The 20,372-nt window shown below is 55.3% G+C and overlaps 1 protein-coding gene across 8 annotated transcripts in view; it reads right to left on the bottom strand.

Moving 5' to 3' along the window:
* Positions 1-258: 258 nt before the first annotated feature.
* Rorc (RAR related orphan receptor C) overlaps positions 259-20,372 on the bottom strand; it is a 24,276-nt gene continuing 4,162 nt past the window's right edge. For 3 of the 8 annotated variants that reach the window (XM_015502901.2, XM_048814842.1, XM_048814841.1), the window contains 9 exons: positions 10,110-10,195; positions 9,687-9,828; positions 8,272-8,781; positions 7,969-8,090; positions 6,576-6,708; positions 6,321-6,428; positions 6,029-6,139; positions 4,769-4,878; positions 259-932 (listed from right to left, as the gene is read on the bottom strand). In XM_015502901.2, coding sequence (XP_015358387.1) covers positions 771-932; positions 4,769-4,878; positions 6,029-6,139; positions 6,321-6,428; positions 6,576-6,708; positions 7,969-8,090; positions 8,272-8,781; positions 9,687-9,828; positions 10,110-10,195 — 1,484 coding nt within the window. In that variant the 3' untranslated portion in view covers positions 259-770. Of the gene's footprint in view, positions 933-4,270; positions 4,492-4,768; positions 4,879-6,028; positions 6,140-6,320; positions 6,429-6,575; positions 6,709-7,968; positions 8,091-8,271; positions 8,782-9,686; positions 9,829-10,109; positions 10,196-11,882; positions 12,094-13,763; positions 13,850-18,416; positions 19,217-20,372 lie in introns of those variants that run through there. The other 5 variants (XM_048814843.1, XM_048814840.1, XM_015502906.2 and 2 more) reach the window with 5 other exon arrangements.

Below are 20,372 nucleotides of genomic sequence, written 5' to 3'. Positions count from 1 at the left end.
GAACTCTACTGAGCCACATCCCCAGCCCTATTTTGTAGTTTATTAAGAGACAGGGTCTCACTAAGTTGTTTAGCGTCTCGCCATTGCCGAGGCTGGCTTTGAACTTGTGATCCTCCTGCCTCATCCTCCCGAGCCTCTAGGATCACAGGCGTGTGCCCCTGTGCCCAGCATTGTATTCAGGTTATTTAGATCGCAGGAAAAGGGCAGGGTGCCCAACAACTTCTTTGCTGAACTGAGAGGAAGAAAGAAGGCAGAAAATTTAAGGGTCCAGATTCATGTTATCTACAGGTCCTTCTGGGCTCTTGCCACTAAGTCTCTGAGCTTGATCCATCTCCCCCAGCCGAAGTTCACGGGGAAATGCAATGAGGTATTTCCAAGGCCTATTCTTAGCTTCTGAGCCCAGAGTTGAGTTCTTCTCATCCAGGGCGCCCTGGATTCCCTGTTTTCTCGAGGACACCTTGGTCTTCCTAGAGGTCCTTATATCCCGTCCACCCCATACTCCCAGAAGACGGGTGGAGGGGGTGGGAAATGGGACAGAACAGGGCCAAGGCTGGAGACGGGGGTTCTTCCACCTCCCGCCTCTGGCTGGTGACCCACTGCCAGGTAAATCTGGGGGTAGAAAATCAGTCTCAGTATTTGCTCATTCCCAGAGAATTGCTGGGGACCGCCCTCCAGAGACATGGGGAGAGAAAGACTGAGAGTGGACCCAGGTCCGTCGGGGGCGGGGGCTAGCAGAGGCCGAAGGGAGAGGAAAGGCATCCTTGTTCAGGTCACTCGGACAGCCCTTCGGGGGACTCGGTTTCAGTGCTGAAGAGCTCCTTGTAGAGGGGGGGGAAAGCAGCTTGCACCACGATGGGGTGGAGGTGCTGGAAGCCCTGCAGCTTCTCCACGTGCTGGCTGCACAGGCTCTGGAGCTTCCCCTTGGGCGGCAGCTGAGGGGCGGAAAGAGGGAAGGAGGTCAGTGCTCGCAGGTCCCCAGAGCGAACCTCACCCTTCCCAGGACAAGGTGTCACTCCTGGGTTTCCTCTTACGCGTCGGCACTTTTGGATCCGTCAAATCTCTTTGATAGAAGTGACAAAGTTATAAGTGGGGCACCAGGCACAGGCCTCCCATCCCAGGCCCTGGGGAGGCTGAGTTTAAAGGGTCATGGGTTCTCTGTCGGCCTCAGCAGTTGAGTGAGACCCTATCTCAGAATGGAAAAGTCAAAAGGGCTGGGGATGGGGCTCAGTGGGTTCAATTCCTAGTACTAGAAAATAAAAGAAAATAAAAGCCTCGGAAAATCAAAGGTCAGTGACAGCTGATGAGACCACTGAATGTTTTCTGGGTGCAGCCCCCAAACTGAGTTCCTGCTACTCATAAAATCAACTTTGGTTCTTGTTGTTCCTGTCATCTGCACCCCCTTTCTGACTCTTTTGACTAACTAATTCGTACTTTCAAGCATCACCCCTTCACCGCTCCCTGCCCGCCTCAGGAGTTCCCTGATTCTCCTCTGTCTGGGTTGAACACCCTTCCTCTGGGCTTTCCTCAGGTACTTGCCTCACTGTAGGAAAAGGATCCAGTTTGTCTGCCTTCCTGTATCGCGTAGAAGTTAACTAGGTTCTACCGTCTGTCTCTCTGCGTGCTCTGTACCTGTCATGACTCTTTGGCTCATGGCAAATGCTCAATAGTTCTTTGTTTGAAATAAAAAGACTTCTAAGCAGGTGCCCGATGCTGCAGGTAGTAGAGCAACCCTGGCACCCCTCAGCCAAGGGATGATGAAGAAGGCACAGAAGCCCACAAGGAGACAGAGGCAGGGAGACCTTCGGAAAAAGGCTGAAAACACCGTTTATCTCCTGCGGGCTCCTGGGTGCAGGGGTGCAGTGCACACCTGTGATTTTAACAGCTCAGGAGGCTGAGGCAGGAGGATGGCAAGTTCCAAGCTAGCCTCAGCAACTTAGCAAGGCCCTGAGCAACTTAGTGAGACCCTGACTCAAAGTAAAAAATAAAAAGGGGCTGGATGAATGTTTTCTGTGATATAAAGAGGCTGATTCAGAGTGGGACAGGGAGAGGGAGCATGGGAGGAACAGACGAACTCTAGATAGGGCAGAGGGGTGGGAGGGGCAGGGAGGGGGCGTGGGGTAATTAATGATGGTGGAATGTGCTGGTCATCGTTATCAAAGTACATGTATGGAGACACGAATTGGTGTGAATATACTATGCATACAACCAGAAATATGAAAAAATGTGCTCTAGATGTGTAATAAGAATTGTAATGCATTCTGCTGTCATATATAAATTTTAAAAAAAGGGGACTGGAGATTTAGCTCAGTGGTAAAGCACCCTTGGGTCCAACCCCCAGTACCAAAACAAAACAAAACAAAACCCAAAAAACAAACAAAAAAAAACCAAACCAAACCTCTCCAGCCATCACCTGCCCCTGCTAGCTGACCTTTCTGCCTGGGAAGGTGACGGGGAAGAGGCAGCCTGGAATCCCTCTGACTTGTGAATTCACTGTCTTTGGGTGTTTACTGCTGTGCTCTGAGTTTGGGCTATTACAATAGCTTCGTTCACTCAACAAATATTTTTTTGAGAAACTCTGAATCTGTGCTAGGTGCTACGATGGACTCAGGTGACTCATGTGTATGATATAAAATCTCTACTTTTATTCCATTTCCATATAAGTGAGGGAATCAGAAAAAAGATCAGTGATGTGGCCACACAACAACATTTTGGGAAAAACAGCGAACCACGGGTGTGACTGTGGTCCCACAGGCCTGTAAGGGTTCGTGGCTCTATCAGTAAGTACACTCGACAGAGAAACGAGGGAAGGAAGGATGCGTGTGGGAGCACACTCCTGTTGTGAAGCAACCCAGGAGTGTACGTCCTGTGTTGCTAAGTTCTTTAAAGACAACTAAGCAGGGCCGGGGTTGTAGCTGGGTGGAAGAGCACTTGCCTACACGCACAAGGCCCCGGGTTCAAGTCCCAGTACCACAAAACAAACCAACCACAATGACCAAAGCTAAACTAAATCAAAGCAGGGTGAAGAGCAGAGGGCTTCTTTAGAGGAGAACTTGGTTAGGGAAACCTCCCTGGAGTGAAGGGATGGAGTCAGTCATTGGGTAACTGGGGGAAGAACCTTCTGGACCATGCCAACGGCAGGCACCAATGCCCTGAGATGCAGCTGATCTTGACGTGCTCTCGGAACAGCAGGGAGGCCAGGTGGTTGAACAGTGGTGAGGGGCAGTGGTGAGGGGCAGTGGGAGGTCGAGTGAGCAAAGAAGACAGTGTTATGTCATGAAGCCAGTGGGCCATGACACAGACGCGCCATCTGAATCTCAGACCCAGGAGGGTTGGGAACAGGAGTGGGATGTGATGGGATTTTGTCCTTAAAAAGGCCACCGTGGATGCTGAGTGGGTTCTGTGTGGCATTACAGGGCAGGTGAGGGTGGCACAGCGGTCCAGTTAGGTGACCTCTCTAGCAGTCCAAGTGACACAGAAGTCATTTCTGTGTCCTTAGCACCTAGCACTGAGCCTGATGCGTAACAGAGGCCCACTTGAAGGATTACATAAACGGTTCCTTCCACTGGGTTCCAAAGTAAATTCTCTAAATAACAGCTGATCACATCATCTCTCTATCCTTTGGGGCTCCCATTGCATAGAAACCAAGCCTTAACTCTTTCATATGGCCCTAAGAAGTCCTCTGATTTTCTTCTGACTTAATCCTTAGACTTACTTTCTGTGAGTCTTGTGCCTCATCATTCAATCCTGATCTCACACATTAGTAAAAGGATATCTTGAGTCATTCTCCTTTGTTTTATTTATTTATTTATTTTTGCAACACTGGGGATGGATCCCAGGGGCATTCTACCACTGAGCTACATTCCCAGCCCCTCTTAAAATTATTTTCAAATTTTTGAGGCAGGGTCTCACCGAACTGCCGAGGCTGGCCTTGAGCTTGCCATCCTCTTGCCTCAGTCTCCCAGGTGGGTTGGATCCCAGGCATGTGCCACCGTGCCCGGCCGCATCCTCGGCTTGCTCATATTATTCCCTAGCCCTGGGACGCCTGCCCCGTCCTCTCAGACCTCTGCTAAAACCCTCTCTCTGTCATGACCTTCTCTGGAAGCACTTATGATCCCCTCCTTTGACCCTTAAATTGTTTTTATTCTCTATTCTAGGCGCTCATATTTTCCTCAAAATCATTTATAGTAATTTATTGGGGGCATAGGGACGTCCTGGAAAGAGCACTAGGGTTAAATCTTGCATTTACGGCTTAATGAATAATATAAACAAGTCACTGAAGTCTCTTTATTGCTACAGGGAGTCTTTAACACCTGTCCTATCGACTGGGTTGCTGAGAGGATGACAGAATATACCAGGAAAGCACTTTGTTACATCACATATCACGTTCTGTTCTATACTAGAGTCATATCAGAAGGTCCAGGAGCCTCTTCGTACCAGATCAGGCTGTCTTGGCAGGAGCAAGAACAGCATCTCTGCATCTTTCCACGGTGCCTGGTAAAGCAGGTGCGGTAAGTGTTGGCTATATTAAACTGAATTGCTCCCTGGAGGTGCCTCCCAGTTCCAGGCTCCCTAACTTTCCATCTCTGTGCACACACAAGTCGCTGCTCGACCCCTCAGTTCCCACGGCTGTTGCAAGCTCTCTGACACAACATGGCACTCTAGCACACTCTCCTCTGCACCCACAGACCCTGGCCCTGATGTCACCAGCTCTGATGTCACAGATCTGGCCCAGGGCCTGGCCTCTTCTACACCCAGGGACTGCGCCTACCTTTGCCAGGATGCCTTGGCGATGAGTCTTGCAGAGATGGTGATGAAAGGCCAGCTCCAGATTGTACTGCAGCTGTTCTACTTTCCTTTTGTCTTGGAGCCCTGGCCGATCTGAAGGAGGGGATAGGACCGGAGCGAGAACAGAGAGAACATGGACATTCACTTCCAGCAAAAGGGCGTGTTGTACCTTTTGGATATCTACTGGAGAGAGGCCATCTTATCTGAGTGTGTGTGTGTGTGTGTGTGTGTGTGTGTGTGTTGGGACCTTGGGCTTGGCTAGTTGTCTCCAAGAGAAACTGGGGAGAGAGGAAAGGAATGGGAACATCTCACCTCCTAATTCCCAGCTACCTTCTCTTGGGTTACCTGGCATTTCCCATGGCCCATTAAATGTTAGGCACCAGGATTCGACCTGGGAGCTATGGAAGGGTTGGAAGAGGGCTCCCTGCCCCCAGACAAGAATGGTTCCAGATAGGAGATAGCCTTTCTGAAGCCACTAGGGCCCACCCAGGGCCTCTGCAGCCATCTGCGGCTAACTTCAACACCCAAACCACGTTTTGCCCCACTTCCTTAAAATATCCAGCCGTCACCTTTAAAGTTGTATCTCTAGTTCCAGGAGCATGTTTAGGTCCCTACTTACTGGCAGAGCCAGAAGACTGATATTGTTGATCTGCAAACTCAGGTTAGCAAGCCAGACCCACTTCCCCGGGTTCTTGGAACGCTTAGCATTCAGCTGGCTCAGCCCAGCCCTCTCCAGCCCAGTGGAGTGGATATCCAGAGTCCCGCCTTGCAGGCATACCGTCTCCAAATGAATTCACACAGAACAGTGATTCTCAACCTGGCGGCCTGGGGTGGGCTGTTAAAAATTTGGGTGCACCCCGGATCAATTACACTGGAATCTCTGGAAGTGGAATCCAGGCACCAGTAGACTTTTAAAGTTCCCCAGGTGGTTCCAATGTGTGCTACAGCGGAACCTCTGACCTACACCGACAGCCAGATTGATTTCTACATGGAAGGGGCTCCTCTCCTCTCAGCTTCACTGCTCCCCATTTCTGCAGCCCCACCCTGTGCTGCTCCCGTGCTCCTCCGAGGCACCACTAAATCTTCAGTTTAACTCATTTTATTTGATAGCACTATTGAACAGGCTCGTTCTGCGATTTCAAGCAATCTCCCAGACTTCACCACATCAGAAGGCCCGGGCTCCTCCGTGTCTGCTGTGCCTATACCACCTAAGAGTCCCTTCCCCAAGCCTGGTGGCACTCACTGGCATTGATGAGAACAAGGGCTGTGTAGAGGGCAATCTCGTCCTCAGAAAAGCGCAAGGCACTGAGGGAGTGGGAGAAGTCAAAGATGGAGCTGATGAGCTCGCTGCAGCCTGATGGAAGGAAAATGAGAGAATGAGAGAGGTGGGGGGGGGACTGTGGTGCCCAGGACGACGCCCTCTGGGTGTTTGGGGGCCACGCGGCAGTCGACCCTGCAAAGAGGGTGCCCGAGTCACAAAACTCTGAATGGGGTTGGCATGAGAATCCTCTCTCTCATTTCCCCCTGCCCCTCACCCAAGGCTCGGAACAGCTCCACGCCACCGTATTTGCCTTCAAAAAAGACTGTGTGGTTCTCAGCATTGTAGGCTCGGCACATCCTGACCAACACGACTTCCATTGCTCCTGGAGGGGGGAGGACAGTGGACAGGCAGCACCAAGCAAAGCTGGGAATCCGTCTCTGACACCCTCAGGGTCCTGATCTCCTTAGGCCACCTCCCTCTGCGTTGGCCCTGTCCCCCCTCCCCTGGGATGGCCAACCCATCTGCACACCTGCTTTCAGCAGGACGATCTGGTCATTCTGGCAGAGCTCCATAAAGCCCGAGAGCCTCTTGGCGAACTCCACCACATACTGAATGGCCTCAGTGAGACGGTGGGCACAGTGCTCCCACATCTCCCACATCGACTGCAGGGGGAGGGAGATCTGGCTGTAGCCCTCGGTGGAACATGGCGACTGACTCTCCCAAACCTCTGCCCTCCCTGCCAAGGATTCTCAACTCCCTAAGGATTGCACCACCCAGGGGCATCCTACCACTGAGCTGTACCCCTAGCCTGTTTTATTTTGACACAGGTTCTCACTAAATTGCTAGGCTGGCCTTGAACTTGTGATCCTCCTGCCTCAGCCTCCTGAGTCCCTGGGATTACAGGTGTGTGCCACCGTGCCCAGCTAACACTGGCATTTTAAAAAGCCTATTCTTAGCAAAAATGCACTTAGGGGTCAATTCCCGTCAGCCAGTCGCACTTACTAAGCACCCACCAGCTCCTGGCGCTGCTATTGGGGGGAAATAAAAAAATGTATGAGATAGAGCTCTATCCTCAGACAATTTGCATTTTGTCGAGTTTCCCCCCAATCCAAAAAAGGACATAATCAAGGTCTTGATAACCTAGAGAAGCAAATGTGAAGTGCCAAACGAGTGCTTTTAGAGCAGGCGGTATTGTCAGAGTGTAACAGAAAAGATAACATCAACTTTGATGCCTGATGAATCTGAATTTGACTTTGGCTTTACCGCTTGTGATCTTGAATAAGTCTATGAACCTCTCTGAACTCAGTGTCCTAGTTTGTTAAAAATATTAATAAACGTTGCAGGTGCAGGGATTCGCTCCTCCAGCAACTCAGGAGGCTGAGGCAGGAGAATTCCAAGTTGAGGCCAGCCCCAGCAACTTAGTGAGACCCTGCCTCAAAATAAAAAAGGGTTGGGGATGTGGCTCAGTGGTTAAACACTGCTGGGTTCGATCCCCAGTGCGAAGGGAGTGGGGGCACAAAGGAATAAAGGCCACCCTCACAGTCTGACAGTTGGAAGGGTCGAAGATAATCTGTGTGAGGCATTTAGCACAATGCTTGGCAGAAAAGGGGTGTTTAACCATCAGTCCTCGGGCTTCTGATTATTGTTGCTACCAACAGAGGGGCAAGAAGGAGCACGTGAAGGTGGGTGGTGGAGGAGGTTCAGTTGAAACTGCGTGAAATTTTGATAGGCAGGGGCCAGGGAAAAGCTCTGAGTCATCATCCGCCAAGGTTTAGACGGACATGTAGACGCACACCCGCAGTTAAATGCGGCACGCACACTTGCTGGGCAGCCTGTGTCTCTCTGCAATTCCCTGCCTCCCCCCCCCCCAACCCCGGGTGCGCAGGTAGCCATCTCTGGACCCTCAGGTCTCCTGGCCTCACCTTCCTCTGGTAGCTGGTCACCTCCTCCCTGGAGAAGAGGCTGGTGCGCTGCCGCAGCAGGTCCTCCAGCCGTAGCTGGCAGGTCTCTCGATAGGACTTACAGACATTCTGTGCCAAGTGCTCTGGGGCAAGAAGAAGGCACACTCGATGTCAGCCAGTCCTTCCCCGGCCCACACAAGGACGCTTCCCTCTCTGCCTCCTGCCTTGAACCCCCACTCCCTGGCGCTCATGTTTGGTCGACAGGGCTCCTGGCAGAAGCTCCTCCCTGGTCCTCACCACCCCACGGTCTCCGCAGCTGCTCACCTATCTCCGTCAGGGAGGCATATGGTGCCTCTGGGATGCTGTGGAAACTGGGGCTGTAGTAGCCATCTGGACCCTGTCCTGGTTCCCCAAGCCCAGGATGCCTGGGTCCCTCAAAGTGAAGTCCGCATCTGCCAGGGGCCAGCTGGCTGCTTGTGCTGTAGATGCCCTCTCCGCCCTCCGCCTTGCCCTGCTCTGGGCTGTACTCAAGGTGGAAGGAGGCCCTACTGAGCTCTGCCTTGACCAAGTGGTTGGAATACGATGGCCCAGAGCCAGAGGCTCTCAGGAGGCCAGGCGGACAGGCGGAGGCCTCAGGCAGGTCAGGTGAAGCGCCAAGAGGCAGCTGTCCATCCGGGATCCCCGAGGTGTAGGTGAGGGCATCCGCTCCACGACCCCCTGCTGGAGGGGTCTTGGTCACTTGTTCCCGTTGCTGCTGCTGCTGCTGCAGTTGCTTCTGCACTTCTGCGTGGAGGCTGTCCCTCTGTTTCTTGGACATGCGGCCGAACTTGACGGCTGGAGGAAGTACAGGGACCGGGAGTTTAGGAGGCAGAGGACGCTATTCACGGAGGAGTCAACAGGCACCGGGTTATCATAGGATGGACCTGGCGCTTCCCGATCCCAAGCTCAGCTCTCCAGCCTTGTACTCCCTTTTGGGAACTGAGGCTCAAGGCTCCTCCCACCCCCTGACCCCTGTCCCTTTCAGAATCTGTCCTGGCTGCCAATTCCATCCCCCGAACTACATCTTCTAAGTTGTAAACCAGTTTCATATAATGGCAGAATTTAAGCCGTGGGCCTTGGCTGGGGATTCTGGCCTCCTGAGATTGGGGCTGGGGGGCATCAAGAAGAGAGGGCCTCAGGTTGTAATCGGGGTCAGCTCGCTATCTGTGAGGGCCAGAGGAAGAAGAGGGCTGAGAACACAGGTCTCCCTGTGGTCAGGCTGCAGGCTCCCTGGTGACCTAGATACTCACCACAGCCCAACCCGGCTCCGTGGCTGGCTTCTGAACATCCTCTTCTGCTCTCTCTTTCCTGCCTTTTCACTCCCCTCACCCCTCCCAGGTGTGGGGGCACAGCCCCTTGCCCCGCCTGCCCCTTGCACCCCTGCATGTTTCCTTTCTTTCACTTTGTTATTTTGAGCACTGAAAAGTGCTGACAGGCTCCTTCTGGCTCCCCATCGTCTTATGCACCCCCTGACCCCACCCTGGGCTTTCTCCGAGTGGGGGCACGAGGGGGACCCGCAAGCTGCTGTGGTGAGGAGGGTGGATCAAGCCCTAGGAACACAGTACCGCCCACCATGCCCCTGCTTCTAGGTCATTCTCAGGCTCTGGTCCTGTTCCAGCCACAGTCCTGTGTCCTAGGATAGGAACGGAGAGGGACTGTGGAGGGCGCCGGGCAGGCCAGCCCGGCTCCGGGGACCTCACCGTCTCGGGACATGCCCAGCGCCAGGCACTTCTGCAGGCGGCAGTGTTGGCATCGGTTGCGGCTGGCGCGGTCGATGGGGCAGTTCTGCTGCCGGGAGCAGGAGTAGGCCACGTTGCACTGCTGGCTCCGGCGGAAGAAGCCCTGGGGAAGGGGGGGGGGGCCGACAGCTCTGTCCTAGGGGCTTCCAGCCGCAAACACTGGTTCCTGCTTTTCCCCACCCCCGGAGGTAGCCGCCTTTCTCGCCTCCATTTCTTCGGGTTAATTGTTATTTGTGCTGCAATCACTTCCCCAGCTTAAGAGGATGCCCTCCAGGGCTCAGGGCCTCCAAGGAAGCACCACTAAGGACACCTTTAAGCCCCTTGCCCTCCATCCCTGAAGAGAGTCTGTGTGCGTGTGTGTTGATACGTCCGCCTACGACTCACCTTGCACCCCTCGCAGGTGATGACCCCGTAGTGGATCCCCGACGACTTGTCCCCACAGATTTTGCAAGGGATTACTTCAATTTGTGCTGGAAGAGAGAAAGAAGGAGGTCAGCGCAGGAGTCTTGCTGCTCTCCTCCACCACGGAGCTGGGCTGCGGCTCGGTGCCCCCCTGACTTCTTCTCCAGCCAGCTCCTGCTCACTCCTTGCAAAGTGGAAGGAGAAGCCAAGAGGCAAATGCTTCTCAGCAAAGGGCCTGAAGGGGCTTCTTTTGTTTCACAAAGGAGAGGCTTGGAGGGGCAGCTGGGGGAGTCGGATCAGCATTATAGAGGCCGAAAGAGCAGCTGCAGGGAAGCCACCTGCTCAGCCCGTAAAGTCGAGCAGCTCGGGTTGCCCCTCTTGCCGTGGGCCAAGGAGACTCACTGCCTCGCAGCACCTGCTTCCCGCGCGCGCGCGCGAGGGGCTTCCTTGGCGCTTCCCTCCCCCACTGGGGCTTGGCCCCCATGACAGAGTGTGGGGCATGGCAGGGAGATGTGTGCACCCAGCAGGTGCCGGGCCATCCTCAGCCAGACGTGAAGGCTGGGGAGGGGCTGCACAGAGCCCAGGAGCCCCTAGTGGGGTTCACAGAGTGGATTTGGAGAGGCTAGGAAGGAGCTAGAGATGGAGCCCAGGAAAGCGGGGCTCAACAACCCAGCCCTGCTGGATGCCTCGGAGCCCAGGGCGAGAACCCAGTAGGGCTCATAGGCCATTGGCCCTAGAGCAGAAAGAGGTGACCGTGTCTCAGCATATAAGAGTGTGTACAAAGGCATCTGTGTCCAACAGATCATGCCTGTTAGAGACCATCTCATTCTCACCCATTCACTTGGTGGATGAAGGACTAGGGCCCGTCACACAGCTGGTTTGCCTGAGAGCCTCTATCTCTGTGCCCTTAAGCTGTCCATTATGCTCTTCTGTGTATGTGGCTTCCGGACACACTTACCAGTGGGCGTGTTTGAAGGTGTGCGTGTGCGTGTGTGAGTGTATGTGTGTGTGGCATGTTTGCTTGTAGCAGTGTTCACATGCGTCTATCTGTGTGTTGAGCCTGCTCTGCCTGCTGGCCCTCCCCTGTGGTCTGCTGTTGGCTCCAGGCTCCTGTCCTCTGTAATGCCCAGGACTTTCTGTTGAGTTCCCAGCTACTGGCCAGAGGCCTTCTCCTAGCCCATCCTTGAAAGGTACCTGGACAAAGCTTGGGATCCCTGGTTATTTCAGGTGCCGAGGAGCACTTTTGAGGACATAGGGGTCTCTTTTTCACCATAATTGACCTGCTGGCTTCCCCTCTGAGTGGGGAGGCCAGGGGTGGAGCTGGAAGAATGGTCTAGAGTCAAAGCTCCTCATCTGTGACACATCTCACATCCTAAAGGGCAGAGGAAGTGTCCCTTGGCAGGAAAATCTACATTCCTGTGAGCTCTTGCCCAGTCTCAGGCCTGGCCCTGGTCACACATAGGGCCTGCTGATGTGAGATGGAGAGGGAGACCTGGCTTGCCCTCCCCTCTCTCCTGAAATGTTGTTTCCACTCCCCTTAAGCCACCGTCCTCGCAGGCCAGCCTTGAGCTGAGTCAGAGTGTGCAGGGGCCTCCTCTTGGGGACAGGGCACATGGGGGTCTGAAATCTTCCCACTGGATCTCGGTCCTTTGCCCACCCTAAGTGGCACTCGCCGCCCAGCACCGGCACAGTGAGCTGTGGTCACGCCAGGACCAGATGGCAAAGGAGGCTTTCAGATTCTTTCCAGGAAATTACCATCAGATTTCGATGACGGAGGAGAAAAGAGTAAAGAAGAGGGCACAACGTGGGGCTCGAGCTTCCAGTCATATTCTCTCTCCACCCGGCAATGAGATCAAGATTAAAAAAAATTGCCAGTCCCTGGGGTGACCCCAGGTAGTACAGCATGATAAATGACGTCACCAGAGACACCCACGGAGGGGCAGAGCAGTGTTTGCCAGGTGACCGAAGTGAAGCAAAGCAACCTGTGGACATATGGGGACCGTGAGAGGCGCTTGGGCCCCACAGATTCTGCTCTTGCCCAACACCTTCCCCTCCAACACTGTGGTATCTCTCTCCTCAGTGACCTAAAGGCCAAAGGGGGGGAAACCAACGTGGGTCACCCAAAAAAGCAAGCGGGAAGGAGATTAGGCCAAGCCACGGTGGGAACTCGGGCTCCGGCCCAGCAGCCAACCACAGGCCTCCCTGTCTCTTCCCTTCTCCAAGAGCCACATCCGCATGCGTGTGTGAGCTGACCACACGGGTGACCCCAGACATACCTCCGTACCTCACACCTGACCCACTGCTGGTCCTGGCCCTAGAAACCTCACCATGGTGTCACCAAGACCTGGTCCTTCTCATGGAAAGTGTGGTCACACAAGGACAAGTACTGACATTTGGGGGACACAAGAGCCTTCGACCCCAGCTACCAGGCCAGATTCTCCTCCATCTTCCCCAACCACAGCCCCAGGCAGAAGTGCACCGTGAATCTGGCTCCAAGGATCATACCCTCCCATCTCTCTGAGTTTGGGGACTGGGAAAACAACAAAACAAAACCAGAGACAGACCTAGTGACGGAGGGGCCACTCATCTGAGGTGTCACAGGAAAACTCATGCTTTGTCCTGGCCCTACGCCCAGCCCTCAACACCGTCAGGCCTCCGTCCTCCTCCCTTCCCCTGCCACCTGCACCCCCTTCAGTGCCATCCACCCTAAACCTCAAAGAGAAAGTACCGGGTGCTGAGTGTCTGTGACTTGTGGAGGAGGGGAGGAGGGGGCATGGGAAGGGGCCTGGCAGGGGTGGGGGGGTGATGAGAGGAGCCTAGAAGCACCTCGGTAACTTCTCCTCAAGACCCACCCCTGCAGCCAGCCCCCGAGGCAGCAAGTGGTGGGAACCCAGATTGGGGAGGGGGAGCTGAGTAATCACACGATTACTCAGACTGTTGCCTGGGAGCCTGGCCTGCCAGGAACTTACCATCTTACGGCCCGACAGTGCCAGGAACTGGAGCCCAGCAGAGGTCAGGAACCCTGAGGCCAGCCCCTGCCTCCCCGGCTCCCACAGCAGCCCCGTCTCTGCCCCCTCCCTCACTGTTTCCTTGGGAAGATCTTTGTCTCTCCCCTGCAACTGTCTCCTAAGGCTTCCCAGAAGAAATCCTGCCAGTTCCTCGTTTCCAAGAGGAGAGACAAAAGCCCAGGGACACATGACGGCTCCTTAAATGGTGGCGACTGGATGATCTAGCCTTTTACCTCTCAAACCAGAGCATCTGGGGACTTGGTTAGAAGTACGTCCTGGGGACTGGGATGTATGTAGCTTGGTGGCACTGCACTTGCCTGAAATGCACGAGGTCCTGGGTTTGATCCCCGGAACCCCACAACAAAACAAAAAGTAGGTTCCTGCTCAGGAGAGCTGACGTGGGGCTCGAGATTCTTCATTTTAATAAGCTCCCAATGGCTCCCCAAGTTTGCTGGTCTGAGTAGCAAGAACTTAGTCCCTCTGCCTGCTTTTACGGCAGGCTGCTCCTCCCTGAGGGACCAGTAGGGCTGACAATCTCTTCCTAAGCGCTTTCTTTTCCTTCCTTTTTTTTCTTTCTGGTGCCTGGGACTAAACTCATGGCCTCAGCTATGCTAAGTCCGAGCCCTACCTCTGAGCTACCCTGCAGTTCACCGAGCTCGTTCTTGTGTCTTCCTGACACCCAGGGTACCTTTAGAACGTCATTCTGATGCAGTCCTAGAAAAAGAAAATGAGGGGCTGAGGCTGTGGCTCAGTGGTCGAGCACTTGCCAAGCCTGTGTGAGGTGCTGGCTTTGATACCCAGGAGCACAAAAAATCCAAAGCAAAACACCGTGTAAAAGGGTACGAATCTCCTCTGCTTTGCTCCTGAGATGGGAGGCTCTCCGGGGAGCATCCTCCTAGAGAAGCTCTTACAAGGGGAAATATGGTAGAGGAAAACCTCCTCTGCCCCCAAACTCCTCTAACCTCACCCTCTTGCAGCTGCGAGATTCATTGATAGTGCTCTTTGAATGTATCCAGAGCTTGGCTCTGGGCCCTGTCCAGGTGCCCTGTGCCACAGAGAGGAAGTGGTAGGAGCAGAGGAGGGGCTACAACCCAGGGGGATCTCGCCCCTCAAACTCCGGAACAGCCCTAGGCAGGTGGAGAACAGTTCAGACGGAGGAACCCTGGGGTCCCCATCTCTTCTCAGGCGGAGTCCTGCCGGTCTGAGGCTAGGCCTGTTCCTCCTGGGTTGCAGTCTTACTCCATGCCAGACTTTGCATATATTTGTAATGATCACGGCGGTCCATGACATGGGTACAACTCGCACCATCCCTTTTTCACAGATGAGAAAACACCCAGGCCTACCGAGAAAAGGTGGCTCGATTAAGGTTACACAGCCAGAAGGGGCAGATGTGGCATTTGAACTTAGGTGTCTGTCACTCTGGAGCCCTCAACCATTACGCTATAAACCCCACGCACCAAACCCGGATGCACCAAGAACACGGTGGGAGAGGCCATTGGCTTCAGGAGACACCTGTGAGCGAGACTGGGGAGCTAGGTCAGGAATTCAGGGAGGAGACCCCCAGAACCGAAGCTCATGTCCGGTACAAAGACCCAGAGAGACAGTCCCTCTGTCCCAGCTTTCCCTGCATGGTCACAGCCCCTCCTGCCCTGGTTCATTTTTCTCGGACCAACATCAGACAAGCTGTCCATGGCCACAGAGTGGGGACAATCACTGCTCCCGGAGGCTGTGGACTGGGCTTCCCTCTTGGGAGGCTTCTCTTTGCAGAAATGAATGAATGAATGAATGCGTAAGAAATGGGAACGCAGCCCCTTTCTTAGCCCGGGCCCCTTCTCTTCCCACTGAGACCACAGCTCCAGCCAGGGTCCCCTGTGACCCTCACCTGTCACCAGCCTCCCTCCTTCTCAGCTCTCAGTTCCCCCAGCTTCTGCAAAGCTGGAAACCAAGGTGGTGGGCGCCACCGCAGTGGAGCAGGAGAGGGAGGCCCAGGTGGGGCCAGTGCCACCGCGGTACCTGGCTGACACCACCCCACCCAGGCCGGGCCCTCCCCCCACCCCTGAGGAGAATTTTCTGCTAATGTGCCCGATCCTAGAGCTGAGAAAACATTGAAGCTAAAACTCAGGTGGGCGAGGGAGAGTCTGGGGTTTTGAAAAGCCATGAAAGACAGGCAGCCACCTGAAACCCTCTCCTGCTGCCCCCGCCGCCCCCGCAGTCTGGGACAGGAGGAAGGAGGGGAAACAGAAGAATCAAGTGAAAACAACCAGTGGATGGGGGAGGGGATGAATCACCGGACGAAGCTGAGGAGCCCCCACTCACTGCCAGGGGCCTCCTCGGCCTCCAGGACCCTCGCCTGCCTTCCCAGGGTGCCCTCTGCGGCTCCAGGAAGTCGTGGACCCAGAGAGGCTGGCCCTGAGGCCCTGCCCTGTGACTGTCCGTCCTCCCCATGGGCCTCCCCAGCCCTTTGGAGCCTTGGAATTCCGGGGAAGGGGCTGCGCTGCGGAGGCTGGATCTCAGAAAGGACTAGCCACTGGGGACGCAGAGAGACCCAGGCTGTCCTCCTTGGGGAGCTCTTAGCATGGGAAAGTCCCTGCTCCCTGTTAGTGTGAGTCAGCAGCAGGGGTGGCCGTGAGCCCCGTGGGAGCAGCAGGACCAGCACAGGGGTTCTCACTGTGACGGAGGCCAGACCTGCGCGTCCTGCACCTTGGGCTGGAATGGGAGGAAAAAAAAGAGGACGGTGCAGGAGTGATGGAAGGAAGGAGGAAGCCTTTCATAAAGTCCTTGGGTGGCCTGGACCCTCAGGGTGAGATCTGTGACACTGGGGACTGGGAGTTCTTTCCGGCCCATGGCTCCTCATTATCATGACCCCATTGAAGCTGAGCGCAGAGCCAAGGCTGGACGTAACCTCACGCCCCTGGGCCTCTCTTCTCCAGCCCAGGCCCAGTACCAGGGTCTTAAGGCCTCCTTCCACGTTTGCTGTGCCCCTTGAGGTGAGGTGCAGGCCGCCCTCCCTGTGGCTGGCAGACTCCCTCCAACCTCTGTGCTGTGCCTTGAGCTTCACACTCCAGCTATCTCTGGGCTTCCCGTCTCCACGACCTGTGTTTCCTTCCCACACCTCCTCCCTGATGTCAGGTCTGCCTTGTGTGTTTCTGGGTCCTGTCCTTGGAGCTCAGCCTCTGCGTCTCTATCTCATGGGCTGTTTCTGCTCCTGTGTGTCTGGCCTTTGGTCTTTAGGTGTGTTACAGTCCTGAGCCTGTGCCCCTGACTCGCCCCAGCTGGTGGTGACAGGCACTCACTAGGGTCAGAACATGGGGCTCTGGGATACTCAGAGATGCCTAGGTGAGAAGGACCTCCAAATTGGAGGAGACCCTCTCCTACCAGCCAGCCTGAGTGGAGCTGTAAGCCAGGCGCGGTGGCACAGGCCTGTCATCCCAGTGGATCCAGAGGCTGAGGCAGGAGGATCGCGAGTTCCAAGTCAGCCTCAGCAAAAGTGAGGCCCTCAGCAACTCAGCGAGACCCTGTCTCCAAATAAAATAGAAAATAGGGCTGGGATGTGGCTCAGTGGTCGAGTGCCCCGGAGTTTAATCCCGGAACCCCCCTACACCCAAAACAAAACAAAACCTGAGTGGGGCTGTGTGTGTGTGTGGCGGGGAGTGGATACCATGCAGAGCTGCCCCCGTGTCTCCCTCAGCCACTGCGGGGACTCCTGACCTCCTGCTGGGCTTGAAACACACCCAATCATGGCACCCTACCTAGGGGTGATGGGCTGATTTGGGGCCATTTCTGGGAAGACCAGCTTCCAACCTTTGCTGCCCATGGGGAGGAGCTAGAGGGGGAACAGAAGGGTTTGGAAGGTTTCGGATCTTCTCCCGCAGCTCCCGCCTGATCACGGGAGTAGAGACCTTATCTTGGTGTGGCCTCCTTTGCTTTTTCCTTCTGTGAGAGCTGAGTCTCTCTCATTGCCCCTGGAGATGCCTAACTTGGGGACCAGGTCTCTGTCCTTGATCCTGGGCTCTTAAAACTGCGCAGGCCTGTCATCCCAGTGGCTGGGGAGGCTGAGGCAGGAGGATGGCGAGTTCAAAGCCAGCCTCAGCAAAAGCAAGGCACTGAGCAACTCAGTGAGACCCTGTCTCTAAATAAACTACAAAACAGGGCTGGGGATGTGGCTCAGTGGTCGAGTGCCCCTGAGTTCAATCCTTAGTACCAAAAAAGTAAAAAAATAAAAACACTGGAAGACTATCCATAGTTGGTTTTTATTTTGCTTTTAAATTTGACTACCTTGTTTTGTAGCAAGAGACCAGGGCCCAGTAACTTGCCCAAGGTCACATGGCTAGGTAGTAATAGAGGTGGCACCAGACCCTGGTCATTAGACGCTCAGTCCCTGGGTCTTTCCGGGGCCCAATATGGCCTTCCTTCTGTGGCTTGTGGGAAGGTCCAGGGTCAGAGCTGGGGCTGCCTCAGGCCTCAGGCCACAGGAACACAGGTTTGCCTGTTCCTCCTTCACCCAGGGCTCTGAGAGGTTCTCTGGCTGCCCTGACGAGATCTGCCACCCTGGCTCAGCTGGCAGACACAGGGCCTCCGGACATCTGCCCACCAGCTGTGGGCTCAGGGCTCCAAGCCAGGAAGGGAGTGAAGCCGAGCGCTCTCTGCTCCCGTCTCCACTACCCTCATCCCCATCAAATGGACCTGCAGGAACTCACACTCACACACACACACACACACACACACACACTGCCTGGATCACACTTGGTCCTCATGTCCCTGGGGGGCAGGAAGTGTGATGACCCTGGGGCCTAGACGCTGGGACTCTGACCCCCACTCCTGCAGCCTTGGTTTACTCTTGCTGTCCTGTTTCAGGCCTCAGCCGCTCCTCCGGCCTCCTTGTAGGCCCCACTCACCAAAAGCTCGGAGGCACAGGGGGAAACAGATAGGAGCCAGGTGCGCACCCGCTGGGTCACCCGCGAGCTCCTTCAGGGCCCTGGGAGTCATCAGCCTCCGTGGGCTCCCAGCTGTGTGCTCTGAGGTTCAGCACCGCCTCTCGCGGGGGCTCAGCCTCTCTTTGAGCCTGGAGACCTCAGACACTTTCCAAACCTCTTGACGGGGGAGCTCCTCACCCGTCCTTTAGCGGTGGGTGAGGGAGCTGCCTGGGGAGTGGGACTCCCTACCTACTCCACCCACCTCCCTGGCTCTTGGCCTTGACCAGGACACACCCAGCCAGGGAGGCATCCTCAGCTGGTCCCCCAAACCTCCTCCTTCCCAGAGGCTCCCAGCCCCGTCCACTTACTTCTCATGACTGAGCCTTGGCCTTGCCGCCTCGGCACCCTGTCCTGGGCAGGGCTGGTCCAGGCTGGGGCGCAGCTGGCAGCGGAGGTGGTGGGGCCTTCAGTGCCTCAGGCTGCGGCTCTGCACCTAGCTCTCCCCCAGGGCTTCTGGGCAGGGGGTTTAAACTCTGCACCACACAGGTGGCCAAGTGACAACCCCCCACCCCGCTCCCCCCCAGGGGTGCAGTGGGTAGGATGACAGGCGCCCCACGTGGCCAATCTGGGCTTGGGGCAGGGTGTGAGGGGCGGGGCAGCCAATCATAGGGGGCGTTGGAAAATTCCAAAACCACATGCGACAGCCACACGCGGTCAAAGCTGTTTCCACTCGCCAGGGTAGCTCTGGCTGGGGAGCCAGGGCGGAGCTCGAGAACACGGGGCCAGGCTCCCACTCCCCTCTCCCTGAGGACCCCGAGCCTGACCCTTTTTGCCAGGGGACACCAGGGACAGGGATGTTCCAGAGGTAAGTCACAGGATGTGTGCCCGGGTTGGTGGCATGTGCCACCTGAGACCCTGTAGACTGCCAACAGCTGCGCCCAGTGTAGTGTGGTTGGGGAGACTGTCTCCCCAACTCCCTGCCACACCCACACTCCTCCTACAGGTGTGATGTACACCCGGGGCTAGGGAAACACGGAACTAATGGGAGCATCAGGCAAAGGCCCTGGTCTGCAAGGAGGGGTTAGTCCACTAGAAATTTCCTGAAGAGCTTAATTACTGAAATTGAAATGCAGACCATCATCACCACCATCACCATCATCACCATCACCACCATCATCACCATCACCACCACCATCCACCATCATCCACCTCTCAGTAATAGTGCTTACTGCGTGCCAGAAATGGCCTTAAATGTTTTACGTGGATTATCTAATCCTCACAAAATACTTATTTAAAAAAATAATAGATTTTTTTGACCTTTATAATTTATTTAATTATTTTATGTGGTGCTGAGGATGGAACCCAGGGCCTCACACGTGCTAGGTGAGCACTCTACCACTGAGCCACTACCCCAGGCCCCTCACAAAACGCGTTATGAGGCAGCTACCATTATCTCCTTTTCAAAGATGAGGAAAGTGAGACACAGAGGATTTAAGTAACTTGCTCAAGGTCACACAGCAAGTGAGGGGTAAAGTCAGAATTCAAGCCCAGGCAGATTGGCTCCAGATCACACTGGAGGGAAGGTTTGCTTTTGAGGGTGTTTCAAGCCTGGGAGGTCTCTTACCATGTGAGCTTCTCTGTAGATTTTCTTTGTCTGGGGGTCCTACTAACTGGCCAAACAATCTCAGTGACCCTCTTAGCCTCCTATCTGCTTTGTGGGGTACCTTAGCCTTGGAAGGTCCTTCCTCAGGGTCCCTCTTGGTCTGGGGTCCCCCATGGGTTCCTCATCTTGGGTCCCCTTCTTGAGATTGTTTCAATTTAGAGGGTCGTTTCCCGGCTCCTTGACCTGGGGCGGGCCTTCACATCTCCTGAATTCACTGGGCCAAACTCCTGGATCGCTCTGATCTCAGCCAGGTAAAGTCTTTCTCTGCTGGCCTTCCTGGGGGTTCAGGAGCTGGGCAGTCGGCTGGGGGAAGGACTGTCAGCCTGCAGTCCTGAGGACACTCACGGTGGGGTTCTGGATAGCTGTAAAAGGCCGGGGGACCAGGGACAGGCTAGGAGGTATGGACCCCGCTGAGGGTTCTGAGGTCAGGGATCAAGGATAGGAACGGGGTTGGGGTCTCCCAGTTCCTGCTGCTCCAAAAAGTCCCCCTACTCCCCCCACCCCCATGTGGTCCCTGGCCCCCTTCCCCCAGCTCGCCCGCGTCACTCTCTGACCCGCTTTTCTCCCAGGGCCCTGCTCAGCATTTCCGTGGGGCCCTGTGGCTAGCGGCAGGCAAGGCACCGATCAGGATTGTGCTGAGAAAGCAAACCCCCCCCCCCCC

The sequence above is a fragment of the Marmota marmota genome, unplaced genomic scaffold (genome assembly GCF_001458135.2).
Source record: "Marmota marmota marmota unplaced genomic scaffold, marMar, whole genome shotgun sequence".
NCBI lineage: Eukaryota > Metazoa > Chordata > Mammalia > Rodentia > Sciuridae > Marmota > Marmota marmota.
Note: the sequence above shows the minus strand (reverse complement) of the source record. Positions and strands in the feature narration are given on the sequence as shown.